Source organism: Salvelinus fontinalis, chromosome 10 (assembly GCF_029448725.1).
Source record: "Salvelinus fontinalis isolate EN_2023a chromosome 10, ASM2944872v1, whole genome shotgun sequence".
NCBI classification, from domain to species: domain Eukaryota; kingdom Metazoa; phylum Chordata; class Actinopteri; order Salmoniformes; family Salmonidae; genus Salvelinus; species Salvelinus fontinalis.
Window position 1 is genome coordinate 24210390 of NC_074674.1, and position 23047 is coordinate 24233436.

At 48.2% G+C, this 23047-nt stretch overlaps 1 protein-coding gene across 5 annotated transcripts in view; it reads left to right on the forward strand.

The window, feature by feature from the left end:
* Positions 1 to 23047, forward strand: part of LOC129863846 (voltage-dependent N-type calcium channel subunit alpha-1B-like) — a 218384-nt gene that overhangs the window by 146850 nt on the left and 48487 nt on the right. For 4 of the 5 annotated variants that reach the window (XM_055936175.1, XM_055936176.1, XM_055936178.1 and 1 more), the window contains exons 18-27: positions 2742 to 2804; positions 10418 to 11152; positions 11222 to 11421; positions 12666 to 12801; positions 13005 to 13134; positions 14036 to 14095; positions 14405 to 14511; positions 20274 to 20370; positions 21689 to 21849; positions 22417 to 22554. In XM_055936175.1, the coding sequence (XP_055792150.1) occupies positions 2742 to 2804; positions 10418 to 11152; positions 11222 to 11421; positions 12666 to 12801; positions 13005 to 13134; positions 14036 to 14095; positions 14405 to 14511; positions 20274 to 20370; positions 21689 to 21849; positions 22417 to 22554 (1827 nt within the window). The remainder of the gene's footprint in view (positions 1 to 2741; positions 2805 to 10417; positions 11153 to 11221; positions 11422 to 12665; positions 12802 to 13004; positions 13135 to 14035; positions 14096 to 14404; positions 14512 to 20273; positions 20371 to 21688; positions 21850 to 22416; positions 22555 to 23047) is intronic. The other variant, XM_055936174.1, reaches the window with a different exon arrangement.

Genomic DNA, 23047 nt, shown 5'->3' on the forward strand with positions numbered 1-23047 from the left:
TTTAGGTAGGGTGTTCTCACTGTTTGTTTGTGGGTGATTGTCTCCTGTTTTTGTGTCGATGTTACACCATACGGGATTGTTTCGGTTTGTTCGTACGTTCTTTGTAGTAAGTACTTGTTCGTTCGTTCTGCGTGTGTTATGTCAGTTCGTCGTGCTAAGTCTGTCTACTTTCGTTTTGTTATTTTGTTAGTTTACTCAAGTATAGTTTGTTTCGTTTCGTCTTGTAAATAAAATTCATCATGTATTCACAACCCGCTGCGCCTTGGCTCGATCACTACTCCACCTCTTCTTATGAAGAGAGAGAGGAACGCCGTTACAAAGATCTTGTGAATCCTGCCAATATTTCAGATTTTTTAAGTGTTTTACAGCGAAAACACAATTTAGCATTATATTAGCTTACTACAATAGCCAACCACACAGCAGCATTGATTCATGCACGTTAGCGATAGCGAATAAACCAGCAAAATATATAAAATTTTTCACTAACCTTCTCAAAACTTCATCAGATGACAGTCCTATAACATCATATTACACAATACATATATTGTTTGTTCGAAAATGTGCATATTTAGCGGCACAAATCGTGGTTATACAATGAGAATAGCAGCCAAGCTGCAAACAAAATGTCGGGAGAAATCTTGGGAGAGGCACCTAATCTAATCAATAACTAATCATAAACTTGACAAAAAAATACAGGTTGGACAGCAAATGAAAGATACATTAGTTCTTAATGCAACCGCTGTGTTAGATTTTTAAAATTAACGTTACTACGACATACAGCGTGCGTTAAAGTGAGACCGCACCGAAATGAATGCCGGAATAGTAGTTTAACATTTTTCAACAGAACAACGAATTAACATCATAAATAGTTCTTACTATTTGATGAGCTTCCATCAGAATCTTGTGCAAGTGGTCCTTTGTCCAGAGGAATCGTTGCTCGGTTGTAGATTGTCGTCTTCAACTTTGGAATTAGCAGTAAACATTAGCCATGTGGCGAAGACGTGCCCAACTCACTATAACGCAGCACAAATGAAATACCGAAAATCGCAATATACTGATATAAACTGATATAACTCGGTTTAAAATAACTACATTATGATGTTTTTAACACCTATATCGAATAAAATCAGAGCCGGATATATCTAAAGCCTATAACGAGAGCTTTTCAGAATGCAATCCTGAGGTCTGTCTTGCGTCATGATGAACGTTGAAAAAAGTGCACACCCGGTTCCAAGAGCTTTTATACGGCCTCAGATCTACCTAGACACACCATTCCAATTCTCACTGCTTACTGACATCTAGGGGAAGGCGTATGCAGTGCATGTCGACCCATAGATTACATGGAAATTTATAAACTGACCCCGGAACAGAGCCCACGATTTGAGATTTTTCAGTTCCTGACAGGAAGTTTGTTGCAAAATGAGTTCTGTTTTACTCACAGATATAATTCAAACGGTTTTAGAAACTAGAGAGTGTTTTCTATCCAATAGTAATAATAATATGCATATTGTACGAGCAATAATTGAGTACGAGGCAGTTTAATTTGGGAACGATTTTTTTTACAAAGTCGAAATGGCGCCCCCCTATTGAGAACAGATTTTAGTTCTAGGTAAACCGAGAATAATAATAAATAAGCACATTTAGATTGATAGCAGCCTACTGTATAAATCCTGATGATTAATTTTGAAGATGCATTTGCCATTATATACTGTAGCAGATTACATTAAGTATCAGATTACATACTGTAACAGACTACATACTGTATCAGATTACATACTGTATCAGACTACATACTGTATCAGATAACATACTGTATCAGAAAACATACTGTATCAGACTGCATACTGTATCAGATTACATACTGTATCAGACTACATACTGTATCAGATAACATACTGTATCAGATTACATACTGTATCCGATTACATACTGTATCCGAAAACATACTGTAACAGACTACATACTGTAACAGATTACATTCTGTAGCAGATTGCATTATCTTCATTTAGATTTTTGTAAAGTAGAATGATTAAACCTTAACGTTGTTCATTTGTTAGTCTATTTCAAAGCTGTGTTGATACGGGCCATTTCTGAGAGAATGTTTTATTTTAGATATCTGCATAATGTGCAATTTTACTAAGCTTTTTACTCTTGATGAAGTGAATGCATAAACACGTTATTCAAAAAAGTAATCATGATGTTTTTAATGAAGACCATTGTCTGTTTAATTGAAAAGTTCACTCTAACATTTGAAAGGCTTTGTAAACCCATTGTGTATTCAACTTTGTAAATCCACTTTGATGCCATTTCTCTCATTACGTTGACTTGTGTTATTTCTTCAGAATGTTTTCAATTTGATGTCTTTGGTAACACTTCAGTGAAGGGGTTTAGTATCTATTTTTAATATTTACCCCAATATCTGCTTCTATTCCACCCCTGGTAGTCACTTGACCGCAGTATGTAACAATGTGTGGTGTACAGTACTACAGCGTAGGGTATTACAGGACTACAAACTATCTATACTGTATAGTGTACACTACTCCCACTGCTGAAGTGTTAACCACTACTGTAGTTGTAGCTCTGTTAGACTAGTCCTTTATGGTCGTGGAGGGGACAGGTGGACAGACAGACACTTTAGGGAGGAGTTTGACTGACGTCCACCTCTCCCCGCCACATCCTTTTGGCTTGTCTTATCCTTTCTCTCGTTTATTTGTCTTTTTGTTTTATTTCTGCATGTGCAGTTTTGTAAAGCAAAATCGAGATGTACTCTCTCGCAGCTCGTCCGTCTCCAGCGTACATTCACCGTGAGTTTTTGCTCTCTGTTAAAATATTCTCACCCCCTACTCTTCTCCTCCCCCATCTCCTCCCACAAACCTGCCTCCCTCTGCTCCCCCGTTTGCCTTGCTCCTTCTCTTCTTTCCCCTCCTTCCAATTCTGACACCCCCTCTTCCTCACCCCATCCACTTCTCCATCTCTCCTTCAGCCTCATGCTCCACCTAGCTTTCCCAATCCGTCTATTCATCACTCTCTCCATGAGTCCTCCGAGTGTTGAGATATGCTTGAAACTGGAGAATCCACTGGTGGCTCACTGGTGGCTGTCACTATAGAGTGAGATTTAAAATAATGACACTTGTCATATTTGTTGAAGTTAAGGCAAAAGAGAGAGTGTGTATGTGCGTACGTACGTGCGCACGTGTGTGTGTGTAAACGCTTGTGTGTGTAATGCATGCGTGTAAATGCGTGTTTGTAAATGTGTGCATGTGTAAATGTGTGTGTGTATTTCTGAATATTGGATATGTAATTGTGCATAGCGCCAGGTTTCGTCTGCACTGTGTTGATGCCTGAAGTGATGAGAGTATAACCTGAGCTTTAGAGTGAATCATTTCTATATAAATATATAATGTCCTTGTGCTCAGTCAATTCCCCAGGCACTTTGGCAGTTTTACAGCTTATATTTTTTTTATGCCCCGGTTTCTCTTTTTCAACACACTATGAGTGAGGGCCAAACTATATAGTACAGTAGCCAAGTGGTAGTCTGCCATACTAGAATTGAATTGGTGACTTAGCCTTACCTGACACTTCGTTCTCATTTGTTACCAATTAGTAACAACACCTATTTCTAAATGTTTTGGTGTGGTGCTGATGGTGCTAGTCTCTCTCTCTCTCTGTGTGTGTGTGTGTGTGTGTGTGTGTGTGTGTGTGTGTGTGTGTGTGTGGGGGGGGGGGGGGGGGGGGTGTGGGGGGGTGTGTGTGTGTGTGGGGGGGTGTGGGGGGGTGTGGGGGTGTGGGGGTGTGGGGGTGTGGGTATTTGTGTGTGTGTGTATTTGTGTGTGTGCGAGAGAGTTTGCGTGTGTGTGTATTTGTGTGTGTGCGAGAGAGTTTGCGTGTGTGTGTATTTGTGTGTGTGCGAGAGAGTTTGCGTGTGTGTGTATTTGTGTGTGTGCGAGAGAGTTTGCGTGTGTGTGTATTTGTGTGTGTGTGAGAGATTTTGCGTGTGTGTGTATTTGTGTGTGTGCGAGAGAGTTTGCGTGTGTGTGTATTTGTGTGTGTGCGAGAGAGTTTGCGTGTGTGTGTATTTGTGTGTGTGCGAGAGAGTTTGCGTGTGTGTGTATTTGTGTGTGTGTGTGTGAGAGAGAGTTTGCGTGTGTGTGTATTTGTGTGTGTGTGTGAGAGAGAGTTTGCGTGTGTGTGTATTTGTGTGTGTGTGTGTGAGAGAGAGTTTGTGTGTGTGAGAGAGAGTTTGTGTGTGTGAGAGCACATATTTCACTAACATGTCTGTTTCTGGCCGATATGTCTCTAATGTCTCTGTCTGTTGCTTGTTTGTATGTCTTACTATGCTTACTTTTGTCTGTTTTATCTACTCCCCCGCCCATCGAGTCTTGAGGTACAGGTGACACCAAGGGGGCAACTTTACTAGTCATACATACATAGGTCTGCATGTACATTCATACTGTACACACAGATTCATATAGTCAACCACATCTAAAAACACATCTACATAGAAAGCTTCATTGAAATGATTGCTTAGGATCATGATTTGTTCATATCGTGATGATGCCATAGAAATCCTATTAGATTTCTAGAGGGGCTATGTCATAAACCCTCAACGTTCCTGAATGGCATGAACATGGCAGCCATTGTGGTGAGGGAGAAATCCAAAGCAGTTGAATTGGAATAAATGGCAGGTGTAACGGTCCTGACCTGTTTTATGTTGTTTTTGTATGTGTTTATGGTCAGGGCGTGTGTTTTGGGTGGGCAGTCTATGTTTTGTATTTCTAGGTTGGGTTTTTGTGTTCGGCCTGGTATGATTCTCAATTAGAGACAGGTGTGTATCGTTTGTCTCTAATTGAGAGTCATACTAAGGCAGCCAGGGTTTCACGTCCAGCCAGGACCTGCCAGAGCCGTCCAGCCAGGACCTGCCAGAGCCGTCCAGCCAGGACCTGCCGGAGTCCCTCAGCCAGGACCTGCCGGAGTCCCTCAGCCCGGACCTGCCGGAGTCCCTCAGCCCGGACCTGCCGGAGTCCCTCAGCCCGGACCTGCCGGAGTCCCTCAGCCCGGACCTGCCGGAGTCCCTCAGCCCGGACCTGCCGGAGTCCCTCAGCCCGGACCTGCCGGAGTCCCTCAGCCCGGACCTGCCGGAGTCCCTCAGCCCGGACCTGCCTGAGTCCCTCAGCCCGGACCTGCCTGAGTCCCTCAGCCAGGACCTGCCGGAGTCCCTCAGCCAGGACCTGCCGGAGTCCCTCAGCCAGGACCTGCCGGAGTCCCTCAGCCAGGACCTGCCGGAGTCCCTCAGCCAGGACCTGCCGGAGTCCCTCAGCCAGGACCTGCCGGAGTCCCTCAGCCAGGACCTGCCGGAGACCCTCAGCCCGGACCTGCCGGAGACCCTCAGCCAGGACCTGCCTGAGTCCCTCAACCAGGACCTGCCGGAGTCCCTCAACCAGGACCTGCCGGAGTCCCTCAGCCAGGACCTGCCGGAGTCCCTCAGCCAGGACCTGCCGGAGTCCCTCAGCCAGTACCTGCCGGAGTCCCTCAGCCAGTACCTGCCGGAGTCCCTCAGCCAGGACCTGCCGGAGTCCCTCAGCCAGGACCTGCCGGAGTCCCTCAGCCAGGACCTGCCGGAGTCCCTCAGCCAGGACCTGCCGCCCCTTATCCCGGTGCTGCCCCTTATCCCGGTGCTGCCCCTTATCCCGGTGCTGCCCCTTATCCCGGTGCTGCCCCTTCATTTAGGTGGTGTTAGTGTGAGGGTGGTCATTGGGAGGGGGATAAAGAAGCGGGGATTGATTATGGTGGGGTGGGGACCTAGCCCTCAGCCTGAGCCACCACCGTGGTCAACTGCCCACCCAGACCCTCCCCTGGACTTTGTGCTGGTGCGCCCGGCGTTCGCACCTTGAGGGGGGGGGGGGTTCTGTAACGGTCCTGACCTGTTTTATGTTGTTTTTGTATGTGTTTATGGTCAGGGCGTGTGTTTTGGGTGGGCAGTCTATGTTTTGTATTTCTAGGTTGGGTTTTTGTGTTCGGCCTGGTATGATTCTCAATTAGAGACAGGTGTGTATCGTTTGTCTCTAATTGAGAGTCATACTAAGGCAGCCAGGGTTTCACTGGGGTTTTGTGGGTGTTTGTTCCTGTGTCCACACATGGACGGTTGAAGGTTAGTCACGTTTGTTGTTTTGTAGTTTTGTAGTGTCTTTTTTGCTGTTTTCATTAAAAGATGGCTTATTTCCCTCAATCCGCATCTTGGTCCTATCCATGCTCCTCCTCGTCTAAGGGGGAGAACAACAATGACTGCCTTTACAGAAACACCCACCACAACAGGACCAAGCGGATTGAGGAGAGAGAAAAGGAACTAAAGCAATGGAGAGAAGAGGAATGGAGTTGGGAACAAATATTCAACGGAGAAGGACCCTGGGCTAAGGTTGGTGTGAATCGCCGCTCGCGGGAGGAGAAGAAGGCAGCCACAGCCCAGGAGCGGTGGATTGAGGAGGCAGCACGTATGAGAGGCTGGAAGCCCGAGAGGCTCACCCAAAAATTTCTTGGGGGGGGCTAAAGGGGAGTGTGGCGAAGCCGGGTTGGATACCTGAGCCAACTCCCCGGGCTTGCCGTGGAGTAAGAGGGCGTCGTACTGGTCAGACACCGTGTTATGCGGTAAAGCGCACGGTGTCCCCAGTACGCGTGCTTAGCCCAGTGCGGGCTATTCCACCTTGCCGCACTGGGAGGGCTAGGTTGGGCATCGAGCCGAGTGCCATGAAACCGGCCCAACGTATCTGGTCTCCAGTACGTCTCCTCGGGCCGGCGTACATGGCACCAGCCTTACAGGTGGTGTCCCCGGTTCGCCTGCATAGCCCAGTGCGGGCTATTCCACCTCGCCGCACTGGCAGGGCTACGGGGACCATTCAACCTGGTAAGGTTGGGGAGGCTCGGTGCTCAAGAGCACGTTTCCTCCTTCACGGTCCGGTATATCCGGCGCCACCTTCCCACCCCAGTTCAGTACCACCAGTGCCTACACCACGCACCAGGCTTCCAGTGCATCTCCAGAGCCCTGTTCCTCTTCCACGCACTCTCCCTATGGTGCGTGTCTCCAGCCCGGTACCTCCAGTTCCGGTACCACGCACCAGGCCTAGAGTGCGCCACGAGAGTCCAGTGTGCCCAGTTCCTGTTCCCCGCACTCGCCCTGAGGTGCGTGCCCTCAGCCCGGTACCTCCAGTTCCGGTACCACGCACCAGGCCTATAGTGCGTCTCAGTCAGCCAGAGCCGTCCTGCCATGACCAGCCAGAGCCGTCCTGCCATGACCAGCCAGAGCCGTCCAGCCAGGACCTGCCAGAGCCGTCCTGCCATGACCTGCCAGAGCCGTCCAGCCAGGACCTGCCAGAGCCGTCCAGCCAGGACCTGCCAGAGCCGTCCAGCCAGGACCTGCCAGAGCCGTCCAGCCAGGACCTGCCAGAGCCGTCCAGCCAGGACCTGCCAGAGCCGTCCAGCCAGGACCTGCCAGAGCCGTCCAGCCAGGACCTGCCAGAGCCGTCCAGCCAGGACCTGCCGGAGTCCCTCAGCCAGGACCTGCCGGAGTCCCTCAGCCAGGACCTGCCGGAGTCCCTCAGCCCGGACCTGCCGGAGTCCCTCAGCCCGGACCTGCCGGAGTCCCTCAGCCCGGACCTGCCGGAGTCCCTCAGCCCGGACCTGCCGGAGTCCCTCAGCCCGGACCTGCCGGAGTCCCTCAGCCCGGACCTGCCGGAGTCCCTCAGCCCGGACCTGCCTGAGTCCCTCAGCCCGGACCTGCCTGAGTCCCTCAGCCCGGACCTGCCTGAGTCCCTCAGCCCGGACCTGCCTGAGTCCCTCAGCCAGGACCTGCCGGAGTCCCTCAGCCAGGACCTGCCGGAGTCCCTCAGCCAGGACCTGCCGGAGACCCTCAGCCCGGACCTGCCGGAGACCCTCAGCCAGGACCTGCCTGAGTCCCTCAACCAGGACCTGCCGGAGTCCCTCAGCCAGGACCTGCCGGAGTCCCTCAGCCAGGACCTGCCGGAGTCCCTCAGCCAGTACCTGCCGGAGTCCCTCAGCCAGTACCTGCCGGAGTCCCTCAGCCAGGACCTGCCGGAGTCCCTCAGCCAGGACCTGCCGGAGTCCCTCAGCCAGGACCTGCCGGAGTCCCTCAGCCAGGACCTGCCGGAGTCCCTCAGCCAGGACCTGCCGGAGTCCCTCAGCCAGGACCTGCCGGAGTCCCTCAGCCAGGACCTGCCGGAGTCCCTCAGCCAGGACCTGCCGCCCCTTATCCCGGTGCTGCCCCTTATCCCGGTGCTGCCCCTTATCCCGGTGCTGCCCCTTATCCCGGTGCTGCCCCTTCATTTAGGTGGTGTTAGTGGGAGGGTGGTCATTGGGAGGGGGATAAAGAAGCGGGGATTGATTATGGTGGGGTGGGGACCTAGCCCTCAGCCTGAGCCACCACCGTGGTCAACTGCCCACCCAGACCCTCCCCTGGAGTTTGTGCTGGTGCGCCCGGCGTTCGCACCTTGAGGGGGGGGGGGTTCTGTAACGGTCCTGACCTGTTTTATGTTGTTTTTGTATGTGTTTATGGTCAGGGCGTGTGTTTTGGGTGGGCAGTCTATGTTTTGTATTTCTAGGTTGGGTTTTTGTGTTCGGCCTGGTATGATTCTCAATTAGAGACAGGTGTGTATCGTTTGTCTCTAATTGAGAGTCATACTAAGGCAGCCAGGGTTTCACTGGGGTTTTGTGGGTGTTTGTTCCTGTGTCCACACATGGACGGTTGAAGGTTAGTCACGTTTGTTGTTTTGTAGTGTCTTGTTTGCTGTTTTCATTAAAAGATGGCTTATTTCCCTCAATCCGCATCTTGGGCCTATCCATGCTCCTCCTCGTCTAAGGGGGAGAACAACAATGACTGCCTTTACAGCAGGAGAGGCACAGGGGATGCATCTCCCGTTTTTACTTACTTAAGTAAGGCATCTGATATATCAGAAATTGTGTAATAGAATTGTCAAATAATTATAAAAACAGTTTACACAGGTTCTCTATGTAAATAGCCTCTAAAATATGTATATATGTTTGTTTTCTTTTAAAGCTGTGAGTGTTATAATATTATACAATATCAGTACTTTATTAATTTACAACTTGTCTAAGTCCTATAATCAACTGATGTCAACCAGTGTTTGGCTGTGGGTTGACTGCATTGTTTGCATGGAATGTCAGCTGCAGGATATTGGCAGTTAATTACAAAAATGATTGGAATCATTCCACCTAAACTGGCTGGCTAGCTAGCTAACATACTGTGCAGATAATCTTCAAATTCATTGTTATACTCAATATCTTATCACAGCACTGGTTGGCCGCCGGCTTACCAACTCAATTACCAAAACCTTTTTTATCCTTAACAACAAGGTTCATGTGCATTCTTGTATTCAAATTCCACATTCTATGGATGTTACCATATCCCATGGCAGAAGGAACACAAAGGGTTACTTGAAATCTATAATTTCTCTCCCATCTCCACACTAACCACTAGATTTTGGCCTTGGTATTAAAGGAAAGATTCACCCATTTCGAATGTTATATTGTTTTTGTACATCTCTAAATGATGTTCTATCGATTCCCGGGGTTTTCAAGTGTATGTAAGCTATTGCCATTCAAGCATGCAGAAATACAGCCGGTATGATGAGTTTTGCATAATATGATGCTAAATGTATCACACTGGCTGTGACAATTAGCATTTTTAAAGTTGTATATCTTGAAAACCTGATTGCTGACATGCACAACATTTTGGGACTGTGTCAACAGTGGACTACTGAAACAAATACCAAAAGATACGTTTTTGAGTGGATTATCCCTTTAAGGTTACTTAAAACCAGACCCACTTTTCCTGTTCTCTGTGTGTATTCAAGTGTTCCAGTCTGTCAGGCAAGATAGCTCACCTTTCAGAGAAATAAAGTAACTACAAAGTCAACATGTGAGGTATTTTTGGATGCTGGTGGTAGCGGGTGGAGATGACAGCTTGCAGACCCATTATGCAGGTCAGTACTGGCTGCTCACAATACTGGAGAATTGTCATCCTTAACTGTTTCCCTCCATAGTAGTAACTCACATGAATCGATGAAGCAGGAAGCATACGCAAGGAGAAAATGACATCACTCATGCAACCCATCACCCATGTTCTCACATGCCTGTTAGGCCTCACAGAAAAGCATCACTATGGCAACCGTGGTCCCTCAGACATGGCCATGGCTGCATTCCAAATGGCACCCTATTCCAAAGTCGACTACGTTTGACCAGGGCTCTGGCCAAAAGTAGTGCACTATATAAGGCTGAGGGTGTCATTTCAGACGCAGCCCATTGTGCACCTGTAGAGGGTTTGGGTGAGCATGTTTAAACTTCACAAATTACAGGTTTCCCTCCCCTTCCCTGTCCATCCACCCTGCAGTAAGGAGCAGCAGAGAGCCAATAAGATGATGTCGGTGTGGGAGCAGCGCACCAACCAGCTGCGTCAAAACAACTTGAGGGGCAGCTCAGAGGCTCTGTTCAATGAGCTGGACCCAGAGGAACGACTGCGTGTCTCCTCCGCCCTCCACCTGCACCCCGATATGAAGACCCACAACGACCGCCCCCTAGTGGTGGAGCCAGGCAATGGGGACAAACCACGACCCCCCAAGGAGGACAGAGATGGAGCAGACCCCCAGCAAGAGGGAGGAGACCCCCACGGCCCACAACTCCGCAAGCACCACCGTCACCGGGAGAGGAATGGGGAGAACGGGGAGAGCAGGCATCACACCCACCACAGCCGCAGTAGGGACCACTACCACCCAGACGGGCCCCGGCCTAAAGAAGGAAAGGTGGAGAGGAGCCATAGTCGAGAGGGGGGCCAGGGCCACAGGCACCATCACCAGGCTGGATCCCCGGAGGAAGGGGTGAACGGAGGGGCGGAGGAGAGGGAGCACCGCCACCACCACTCCCACAGACAGCCCCGAGAAGAGAACGGGGCCCTGGCTAACGGGGCCAGAGTGGAGAGGAAGGGCCGGGGGCACAAGGAGGGGAATGGAGAGGGGAACGGAGAGAGGAGGAGATACCGCTCCCACATGGTCAGGGCCCAGTCAACTCTGGATGGAGAGGAATGCAGAGAGAATGGAAAGAGAGATGGAGACAGGGACCAGGGACACAGGTGAGTGACCAGCGCATTCTCAATGTGCTTTAGTGACCTCTTTTTACTATTGTCATGTCATCACCACAGAGCTTCACTGGACGCTCAAGGGGAGAGCCTAGCCACCAGCCCTGTGCAGCCTCCTGCAGGTCTGCAGGCCGGAGAGAAGCAAGAGGATGCCGACAACCAGAAGAACAGCCACAGAGCCAGCCAGGCAGGCCTCAACAGCAATACTGTCCACATCCCTGTCACCATCACCGCCCCGCCCAGAGAGACCACCATCATACCCAGTCAGTATCCCAGTCATTACCTCTGTCTGTACCCCAGTCAGTATCCCAATCTGTACTCCAGTCTGTACCCCAGTCTGTACCCCAGTCAGTACCCCCGTCAGTACCCTCGTCAGTACCCCAGTCAGTATCCCAGTAAGTACCCCAATCAGTACCCGTCAGTATCCATGTCATTATCCCCGTCAGTAATCCAGTCAGTACCTCAGGCAATACCTCAGTCAGTACCCCAGTTTGTACCCCAGTCAGTATCCCAGTCTGTACCCCAGTCTGTACCCCCGGCAGTACCCCAGTCAGTATCCCAGTCAGTACCCCAGTCAGTACCCCGTCAGTACCCCATCAGTATTCCAGTCTGTACCTCTGTCTGTAACTCGGTCTGTACCTCAGGCAGCACCTCAGTCTGTGCCCCAGGCAGTAACCCAGTCAGTACCTCAGTCTGTACCTCAGTCAGTACCGCAGTCAGTACCCCAGGCAGTATCCCAGTCTGTACCTCAGTCAGTACCTCAGTCAGTACCCCAGGCAGTAACCCAGTCTGTACCCCTGTCAGTACCCCGATCTGTACCCCAGCCAGTATCCCCGTCAGTAATCCAGTCTGTACCTCAGTCGATACCTCAGTCAGTACCTCAGTCAGTACCTCAGTATGTACTCCAGTCTGTACCCCAGTCTGTACCTCAGTCTGTACCTCGGTCAGTACCCCCGTCAGTACCCCGGCAGTACCCCGGCAGTATTCCAGTCTGTACCCCAGTCTGTACCTCAGTCGGTACCTCAGTCAGTACCTCAGGCTGTACCCCAGGCTGTACCCCAGGCAGTACCCCAGTCAGTACCTCAGTCTGTACCTCAGTCAGTACCTCAGTCTGTACCTCAGTCACTACCTCAGTCAGTACCTCTCTCAATACCTCAGTCAGTACCCCCGTCTGTATCTCAGTCTGTATCTCAGTCTGTACCTCAGTCAGTACCTCTCTCAGTACCTCAGTCAGTACCCCAGTCTGTACCTCAGTCTGTACCTCAGTCTGTATCTCAGTCAGTATCTCAGGCTGTACCTCAGTCTGTACCTAAGTCTGTACCTCAGTCAGTACCCCAGTCAGTGCCACACTGTGTTACACTGTGCTCCTGTTAGGCATGGGCTGCAGGGGAAACACTTCAGTCAATATCTCTCTTTCTCTTTCTCTTTCTCTCTCTCTCTCTCTCTCTCTCTCTCTCTCTCTCTCTCCCTCTCTCTCTCTCTCTCTCACTCTCTCTCTATCTGATAGTGAATAACATAGACTGTGAGAGCCTCCCCCTGAACGAGGAGAAGAAGAACTTAGAGGAGGATGAGGAGGAGCTGAAGAACGGCCCCAAACACATTCTACCCTACAGCTCCATGTTTGTGTTCGGGCAGACCAACCCGTAAGTCAGGCCCTGAGATATCGAACCTGCTGGCTCTAATTGATCTTGTTCATATATGTGCAGTATAACAGTGATAGTTCTACCTATAAAGGCAGTAAGACTTTTTCTGCATTACTGTATTGAGTCCAACTCAGTGTTCTGTTAGCGTTTTGGGAGGGTACGTTGAGTGAACTCAGCAAGATGACCTGTGCTTTGCTGTTCAGGGTGCGTCGGCTGTGTCACTACGTGGTGAACCTGCGTTACTTTGAGATGTGTATCCTGTCGGTCATCACCATGAGCAGCATAGCCCTGGCTGCTGAAGACCCTGTACAGGCCAATGCACCCCGCAATAACGTGAGTCCTGCAAGTGCACACACACAGGCCCGCACATGAGCGGGCACGCACACAGGCGGGCACGCACACACACACACACACACACACACACACACACACACACACACACACACACACACACACACACACACACACACACACACACACACACACACACACACTGGGCTACTGGGCTACTGGGTTTTTGGGTCCTTTACAAGTACAGAGGCCTGAGGAGCAGTCCCTACTAGCGCTAAAGGAATTTGGACTTAAATTGCCTCCAAATTCCACAACCCCCTCTGGTCCTCATTCCGACTGACTGACTAACTGACTGACTAGCTGATTCATTAGGCCTGATTGAGCTGACAGAAGCTTCTAGAATTTCTGTTAATATCACCTGACAGTTAGACTGTGTGAGAGTGCACAGTATTTCTGTAAAATATTTTTGAGTTCATTTGGGTCTTCAAAAAGACAGGCTTAACTTATTAGCATTCTAGTGAAGGGCTCAGCTGGAATAAACATGAGCTGAGTGCTGCTAAGGCTATTGCCTGCTTTTTTGATTTAGATTTATTAGGATTCATATTAGTCGTTGCCGATGGCGACAGCTAGTCTTACAGGGGTCTGACACGTAACGGAAAAAGACATTACAGACCAAATATTTTACAATATACATACGTTTCAAAACACGAACGTGTAGTGTGTCTGCATCTATCAGTTCCACATACGTGCCAGTACATACACACAGCAAGTAGATCACATGGGGGAGCGGTGTTGTGCCGCGAGGTCTTGCTTTATTTGTTTTCTGAAACCAGGTTTGCTGTTCACTTGCGCATTTGTGTCTTGGGGAAGAGTAAAGAAGACAGGCTGTGTGACTTCTGACAGACGGTTCAATCGTTTCTCACCGTCATATGTCCTCTTGCAGGTGCTCAAGTATCTGGACTACGTCTTCACGGGAGTGTTCACCTTTGAGATGGTGATTAAGGTGAGAGGTCAATGTCATGCTGGGGAACGTGTTGCAAATGGACATTCAGTTTGAATAGCATACACAGAGGTACTCTCTTAGTTTGCAGCTCAAAATAACTGCACTGCAACGCTGCCTCAAGTTGGAAGGGAGATGTCTGGTTCCTTTTTAAGTACTACATCCAATATCAGGGCTCTTTACTGGAGTGGTAACGTTCATCCCTTGGACACTTATACTGTTTCAGAGGGTGAGATTGCAAACTGTTAGTACTAGTAGTTTAATGTGGATCGTCTTCCCCGTATATTCTATCGTCTTCGACTCTGTGTGTAGATGATAGACCTGGGACTGCTCCTCCATCCTGGTTCATACTTCCGCGACCTCTGGAACATCCTGGACTTTATCGTGGTCAGTGGAGCTCTGGTGGCGTTCGCCTGCTCGTAAGTACACACTTTGACGCACTGTATGTTCCTCTGGCAGCTGTAGAAGGGCTGAAAGTGGCAATCTGTGATTCCGAAAACAACAGCGTCAGTCACCTCACCATTTGTTTTGGTAAACAGCTGAGGGACGGGGGCTGGAGAAATGTAACCTCTCAAATTCGAAGACGGAAACATGGATGCAAGGACTGTTTTAAAACTATAAAGTGTTTGTTTACAATTGGATTGTTTACAAACAATCGAGTAAAACAAGTTGATATTGTGGATTATGGTAGGGTAAGACAGTTGAACAAAGCTCATGAGACAGGGCTGGTGGCGCAGTGGTCCAAGGCACTGCATCGCAGTGCTAGCTGTGCCACCAGAGATTCTGGTGGTCCATGGGGCGGCGCACAATTGGCCCAGCGTCGTCCGGGTCAGGGAGGGTTTGGCCAGCAGGGATATCCTTGTCGCGCACTAGTGACTCCTGTGTCGGGCCGGGTGCAGTGCACGCTGACACATTCGCCAGGTGTACGGTGTTTCCTCCGACACATTAGTGCGGCTGGCTTCCGTTGGATGTGCATTGTATCAAGAAGCAGTGCGGCTAGGTTGGGTTGTGTTTCGGAGGATGCATGGCTCTCGACCTTCGCCTCTCCCGAGTCCGTACGGGAGTTGCAGAGATGAGACAAGACTGTAACTACCAATTGGATACCACGAAATTGGGGAGAAAAAGGGGTAATTTAAAAATAAAAATAATAATACAATTAAAAAAGCTCATGAGACATTTATAAGTTATATTCTTCAAGAATGAATGGCTATATATCATTAATGTACAGTATTATTACTGTTTCAAGGCCTGTTTCAGCCAACAGCACCTCACCCCTACAGTGTGCTCGACAGATTCCCCCCTCACAGTCACACACTGGCTCCCCCTGCTGGCGCACTTACAAATCAAATCAAATCAAACTTTATTTGTCACATGCGCCAAATAAAACGAGTATAGACCTTACCGTGAAATGCTTACTTACAAGCCCTTAACCAACAGTGCAGTCCAAGAAGAGTTAAGAAAATATTTACCAAATAAACTAAAGTATAAAATTATAAAAAGTAACAAAATAAATGAACAATAACGAGGCTTTATACATGGGGTACCAGTACCGAGTCAGTGTGCAGCGGTACAGGTTAGTTGAGGTAACTTGTACATGTAGGTAGGGGGGAAGTGACTATGCATAGATATTAAACAGAGAGTGGCAGCAGTGTACAAAACAAATGGAGGGGGGGGTCAATGTAAATTGTCCGGTGGCCATTTGATTAACAAACATGCCTGTGTTAAAGTCTCTCACTCAAGGCCCAAAAGATTCCCCCAAACATTCTCCAAAGCCAACCTCTCTGTACACCTCTCAGGGGCTCCAAACTCCATTGCCTGTGATTATTGTGTCTCTTCTCTTAGCCTATCATAACCCCCTCCTATCGTGTGTGATTTGAGCAATGAGCGTGAGGTTGATCTGGGGAGAGGGGCACCGGGGGTTCCTCATAGTGCTAATGTATAGCTGTTCCTCTCTCCCTCCCTGGGGAACTGAGACGGAAAGTCATCAGGTGCTTCTATGGCAAGTAACACACACACACACACACACACACACACACACACACACACACACACACACACACACACACACACACACACACACACACACACACACACAAAGACAATACAGGAAGGTGAAAACCAGCCTTTTCAAGCATGCCGACCAGCCATCTGCGTCTCTGGAGTAAAAGGAAATGGTGTTTTCTCTGCCAGCTCCTTCAGTTGTTTTACACCCAGTGGTGTCACGATGGGGCTAATGTGTAATAACCTCTGAAGTAGCAAATTGTACCACATCTGTATTGCTGTTGTTTATCTTCTCAATCCTTCTAGCCTCTTCTCTCTTTTTTCCGGGCAGTAGCCTACTGTGTTTTGAGGGGTTCCTCTGTGGTTTTCTGTGTCGCTGACTCTTGTCTCTTTCCCCTTTCTTTCAAACTGTCCCTCTGTCTTTCTCTTTTGTGGCTTGGATTGCTTTCAGGAGCTTCATGGGGTAATGCCTTTGTGATTGCCTGCTTTCTTGCGTGTCCCTGTCTGTGGCGTCTTTCTTGCCCGGTTACTTGTCTGTCTGTCTTTCACTGCCTGTCCAGTGTATACTGTAGGTATGTAGCGTAGCATGACTGTAGCCAGCAGCCTCACTCTCATTGCTCAGTCCATTTGCTTAACTAGCCTATATATCTATAGATTCACAGTCATTATATTACTGTATATTGTTCTGTTTATTTGCATATGTTCATTGATTTACTCTCCCATTTAAAATTCACACGGTCTCATCATTGCAAGGATATTTTTGCATGGAACAGTAGGTGCGATTGAGATGTGTGTGCGGTCACTGTAGGTGTGTGTGAATGGCTGTCTATATGTTCATAAATCCAAGTGTGTGTGTGTGTGTGTGTGTGTGTGTGTGTGTGTGTGTGTGTGTGTGTGTGTGTGTGTGTGTGTGTGTGTGTGTGTGTGTGTGTGTGTGTGTGTGTGTGTGTGTGTGTGTGTGTGTGTGTGTGTGTGTGTGTGTGTGTGTGTGTGTGTGTGTGTGTGTGTGTGTGTGTGTGTGCTTGTGCATGGTAGTTGTTGTCCCATAATGCTGGCTCAGTATGGTATATATGTGTTCCTCTCCTGGTACTGTGGAATGCTGGGTAGCTGATAGGGAGGTTATCTGGATGATATACTTTCTCTCCCTAGCCTCCATCTCTGAGCTGCTCACTTCCCTGGCAGACAGACAGAGGGATAGATGGCACTCTCAGATGTGTCTTTTGTCGAACGTCATGTCTTCTCTTCCTTGATGCCATCTCACTGTAAAATCTCCTGTCAGAAAAAATAATAATCCCAAATGGCACCCAATTCCCTATATAGTGCACTTATTTTGAAAAGGTCCCATATGGCTCTGGTCAAAGGTAGTGCACTATGTATGGTTTAATTTAGTACGCACCCTGGGTCTTCTTGTCAGAAACAGAAGATAGACAGCCAAAACCCCCTACAGCTGTCATTTTCAGATCAGTCTGAAGGTTTCTTCTCTTTTTTGCTCTTGACTTGAAGTGAGTTAAATGCTTCCGTTTGCTTGTCATTATTTGTCTCTTACTGATGTGTTTCAATGTTCAGTATTACGTCTTAAAGCTAACTAGCTCCAGCCACTATATCGCCTCCTCTCTTCAACAGCGTTATTAATACTGTCTTAAAGTGGCTTAAAGTGTTTATTTTTCTTAGTGTTTCTGTATATTTCTGCCTTTATCTTTGTCTTCATGAAGCAGCCATAATTTCTGTGCTTTCCGTTTGTTCTATGTGGCTTTGTGACGTGTTTGTGTGTGTTCTGTTTATTATTGTTTTCTCTTCATCAGATCGCAACAAAGTGTGGCCAGGTGGGGACCAACACTCTCTCTTATTGACCCCTGACCCCAAAGCCCCATCCTCCGAAAACCTTCCCCATCAACCTCCCCCATCGCGTTCCAATGCTCTCACTCTCTGTCCTGCACTGGGCAGGATACCCGTCCCCCCCTCTTGCCCTCTCTGTGAACCAAGACTCTTCCCAATAGCTTTCAGAAGACAATCACTAATCATATTAAACTCCGTCTCTTGTTGCCATTGTGTGCCGACATGCTAAAGTAAAGAACGGTTATACAATGCCAACATACCCAAGATTTACAGTAAATCAAGTCAATATTAACAAACGGTGTCATCAGAAAGTCACATTTCACATACACACATCCTTACCTCATCAGCATCATCATAAATAGCGAAAGAATTAGTGAGAAGGGCAGATCAGGGAGGGTGAATGTTGTTTCCCCTTCTTGTTTGGCCTTGGGTGGAAACAACAGAAAGAGCAGAAGGTTGGGAATAATACCCACTGAGAGGCAGATGATTGGAAGACAGATACCCCCATCCGTAAACAGGAACTGCTGCGCGCTCTCTTTCGGAAAGGGGCAGCTGAGAACGCTGTAGTCACAGTGACCTAGGATAATCAGGGATGATCTGAGCTACTTTGATGTGAACACACACACACATCCATCCTTTCAGCCCACGGCTCTTCTGAACGCTATTGGGGTACGGTTCACTCGCCATCTAGACGTGTTGAGACCCTGGACTGATGCTGGCGGGGGTTGACTTACCAGATTGCATGCCAGGATAACCAGGTCTTCAGAGCATGACTGTTGCATGCCAGTGTATTAGACCTAAAGCTCCCATTGGATAAGAAAAAGTCAACACGCTCAATCTGTGTGGAACCATGCTTCTGTTTCTTTTCTCTTTACTGAGGTATATTTTGTCCACGGAATTCAAATAGACTAAGTCATTATTGCCTCGGTCCTCACTTGAGATATGTGCATGTACTGTATAGCTCCAGCTGATCTGCCAATCTTCCGACTGATGTCAGTGTGTGATTTATTCAAAGGTGTGTGGTGTGTACTTTAGTTCAGTATGTATCTCAAGTCATGATTCCAAACTGTATAGTGGAATACATTGCACGGCGAGAGGGCGGAAAGAGGGCGCCAGCGGAGTCATGGACAGGTTACACATTTCTCCTTTTTCTGAGTCTCTCAGTCCCCTTTGGGGGAAAGGGAATCAGGGGGGAGAGATGGACCCTAGAGAGCTCTCTACAGATGAGTGCGGTGCCCCAGGGCTTATCAACCTGCTGAGGAGATGTGACCGGACACACACACCAACAAACACGCTCACACACACGCATACACGAATACATTCAGAAGAATGTAAACTCCTAACAAACACACACAAGGAAGGCCACACAAAGAAGCACGTAAACATAAAGCTCACGTAAATACTTAATACAATTTCTGGTTTTCCCTCCTGAGTTTTTCCTGAATGTGGTTCTTTTCGAGACTCAATGTACAGAATCAATGTACAGAATGTATGTTGAGAGTATGGACATTATGTATTGATATTTGTTGCTTAGCCTGCTGCATGCATTTTTACTAAACAGTACATTTTAAATAGTGTGTAGGACGATTAGTACACAGTATGTAGTTTTAGTACGTAGAAGTCAAGACAGATTCCGGACACGGCCGGTGTTGCTAGATTACTGTATTGACTCCACATTCACTGTCATTGACCAATGTCCTTCTGGCTCCTGAGGACAGTACGGTATATTGTCGCTAACAGGTTCTAAATCATTGCTATTTAACCCACCACTGTAGCAAGCACAGCTCCAATGGCTAGGACAGCACTGGTTCCTGCAAAGAAGCGTGTCCCTGATCAGGACTTGCTTCTTTGTGTCTTTTTCTACAACTGTGTATGTCTGTGTTATTCCACAGAAATACCAGTGGATAGTGGATCGTAGTCCTTCGTCCTGTTATGTGATTGTTCCCTGGATAGAAACCCTTTGAATTGCTCTTGAAATGTGATTTACTGTCCTACCCTGTGTTGCTAGGTACAGTATGTTTCTGTAGAATAAGCCCTCTACTCACATGCATGTATTTTACTAACTACTGTACTGTACTCTACTGTGCTCTACTGTACTCTATTAACCACTGAGTATACCTCACTACAACCTGCGGGGATGGAAGGACATTTGATACATGTGTGCCTTAAAGAGAATGTGTGAAGAGAGAGATATTATTAAATATTGTGTGTGCGTGCGTGTGTGTGCGTGCGTGTGTGTGCGTGCGTGTGTGCGACAGAACAGAAGGTAAGGTAGTGGTGAGAGCCTGTGGTCCACAGCAGAATCTTCTCCTTCATTCACTAACTGTGGGCTTGCTCTGTGCAGAGGAACTAAAGGCAAGGACATCAACACCATCAAGTCCCTCAGGGTGCTGCGAGTCCTGAGGCCCCTGAAGACCATTAAACGACTGCCCAAGCTCAAGGTGACTACATCTGCCACCCGTCACCTCCTCTCTGGCAGAGCAGAGAAGCCGCTTCCGTGACCGGTTGACACGTTGCACACACCCACAAACACGCACACACGCTGCAGCGGCAGACGGTGGATTCCCGAACTCGCAAGTGATTGTATGAGAGATAAGTTAATGGGAGAGGATGGCGTGAAGTCATGACTGATATCCCCAGTGTCTATCTTCATATAACAGTTTATCATCCTCCACCCGGCGACTGTTTTTATGTGACAAATGAGAAAAATGCAAATCCGTCTCACTCTCATCAGGACCCCAGCTCCAACTCTGATATTGTCTGAACCAGACTAGACCAAAGTAATTGATGTGTGGAAAGGTAGTTGATCAGACAAAGGTCATGGATCGAACCAAAGACCGCAGCAAATCCTATGAATTGAATTGATGGGTGATTGAGATGATTGAGATTGATCAGTGTTGGCAGGGAGATAAGCCCACTACTCTCTAGCTCTGGTCCAGGGCATTACGTGCCGCTTGCTGATGCTGAAGGCTCAGTGTTGAAGGCTCAGTGTTGAAGGCTCAGTGTTGAAGGCTCAGTGCTGAAGGCTCAGTGCTGAAGGCTCAGTGCTGAAGGCTCAGTGCTGAAGGCTCAGTGTTGAAGGCTCAGTGTTGAAGGCTCAGTGCTGAAGGCTCAGTGCTGAAGGCTCAGTGCTGAAGGCTCAGTGCTGAAGGCTCAGTGCTGAAGGCTCAGTGTTGAAGGCTCAGTGCTGAAGGCTCAGTGTTGAAGGCTCAGTGCTGAAGGCTCAGTGCTGAAGGCTCAGTGCTGAAGGCTCAGTGCTGAAGGCTCAGTGTTGAAGGCTCAGTGCTGAAGGCTCAGCATCAGCAAGCTGCACATAATGCCCTGGACCAGAGCTAACCACTCTCATACAGTTAGATACTTGGACAGTGGCATTTGTGACAGGTTGGTGGAAATACCTTACGTCGCAGAGCAGCTCTGTGAGTTACTGTCTTATTCATCCCCAGCTGATACATATTCATTGGGCTGATTGCATACCTGCCTTGAACCGCAAACCGAGTCAGCAAACCGCAAACTGATCAAGAGTGCTGTGAAGGGACTGTGTGTGTGTGTGTGTGTGTGTGTGTGTGTGTGTGTGTGTGTGTGTGTGTGTGTGTGTGTGTGTGTGTGTGTGTGTGTGTGTGTGTGTGTGTGTGTGTGTGTGTGTGTGTGTGTGTGTGTGTGTGTGTGTGTGTGTGTGTGTGTGTGTGTGTGTGTGGCCGAGTGTTTACATGCATGTCAATGTGAGTTTGAGTGATTGTGTGTCTTTGTCTTCCCCTTCAGGCTGTGTTTGACTGTGTGGTCAACTCTCTGAAGAACGTGCTCAACATCCTCATTGTCTACATGCTCTTCATGTTCATCTTCGCTGTGATCGCTGTGCAGCTGTTCAAGGGCAAGTTCTTCTACTGCACCGACGAGTCTAAAAGTCTGGAGAAGGACTGCAGGTACATTACAGACACTCTTACAGTACTGACACGGACTGGTATTGGATATGAACCCTTGCTAAATAGATACAGTACCAGTCAAAAGTTTGGACACAACTACTCATTCCAACTACTAATTTTTCTTGATTTGTACCATTTTCTACATTGTAGAATAATAGTGAAGACGTCAAAATTATGAAATAACACATATGGAACTATGTAGATTCAAGGCATACCTGTTAATTAAAATGCATTCCAGGTGACTATCTCGTGAAGCTGGTTGAGAGAATGCCAAGCATGTGCAAAGCTGTCATCATGTAACCACTTTTTTGGTTACTACATGATTCCATGTGTTATTTCATAGTTTTGATGTCTTTACTATTATTCTACAGTGTAGAAAATCGTAAAAATAAAGAAAAAACTAACTTTTGACTGGTACTGTAGCTTGAGCCAATTCACCTACAATATTCTAATACACTATTGTGCTATTCTCTCTTTTTTGCTTTCTTTCTCTCTCTCTCTTCTCTCTTTCTCCTTTCTCTCGCTTTCTTTTTCTCTCCCTCCGTCCCCCTCTCTGTCATTCATCAGGGGTAAGTTTCTGGACTATGACCGTGATGACGTGGCTGCCCAGGATCGTGAGTGGAGAAAGTACGAGTTCCATTATGATAACGTGCTGTGGGCCTTCCTCACCCTCTTCACCGTCTCCACCGGGGAGGGCTGGCCAATGTGAGTAGCCCACGCCTCACACCAGCCAATAAGCTGCAGAGAGTGGCTCAGGCCAGCCAATTACTGGAAAGAACCCAGTCACAGGCTAGCCAATCAGCTACACATCACCTACTCACATAACCACAGGGTAGCCAGTCAGCTTCCCGGGCAGACGAGAGGGTTCCAACGGGGTCCATCAACCCCTATTGAACGTACAGAGTGTCCTTCACAAGACGAGCATCCCATTTGACATCCATTTCAAAGGCCAAAGTGCCAATGATATGGGTGAAATAAATGCTCTCAGAGGGAAGCTAGGTGGGGGGAGCTCCAGTGGGAGGTGGGTGTGTGTATGTGTGTGTGTGTATGTGTGTGTTTCTGATTGTGTGCATGCTTGCATTGAGTTAATGTTCAGGGGGAGACAGCGCTAGTCAGAGATACAGTATGTCCCTCATCATTACCCTGATTTATATGGCATGTAGAATCTTCACGGTGTTGGAGTGTCTTATGTGCTCTC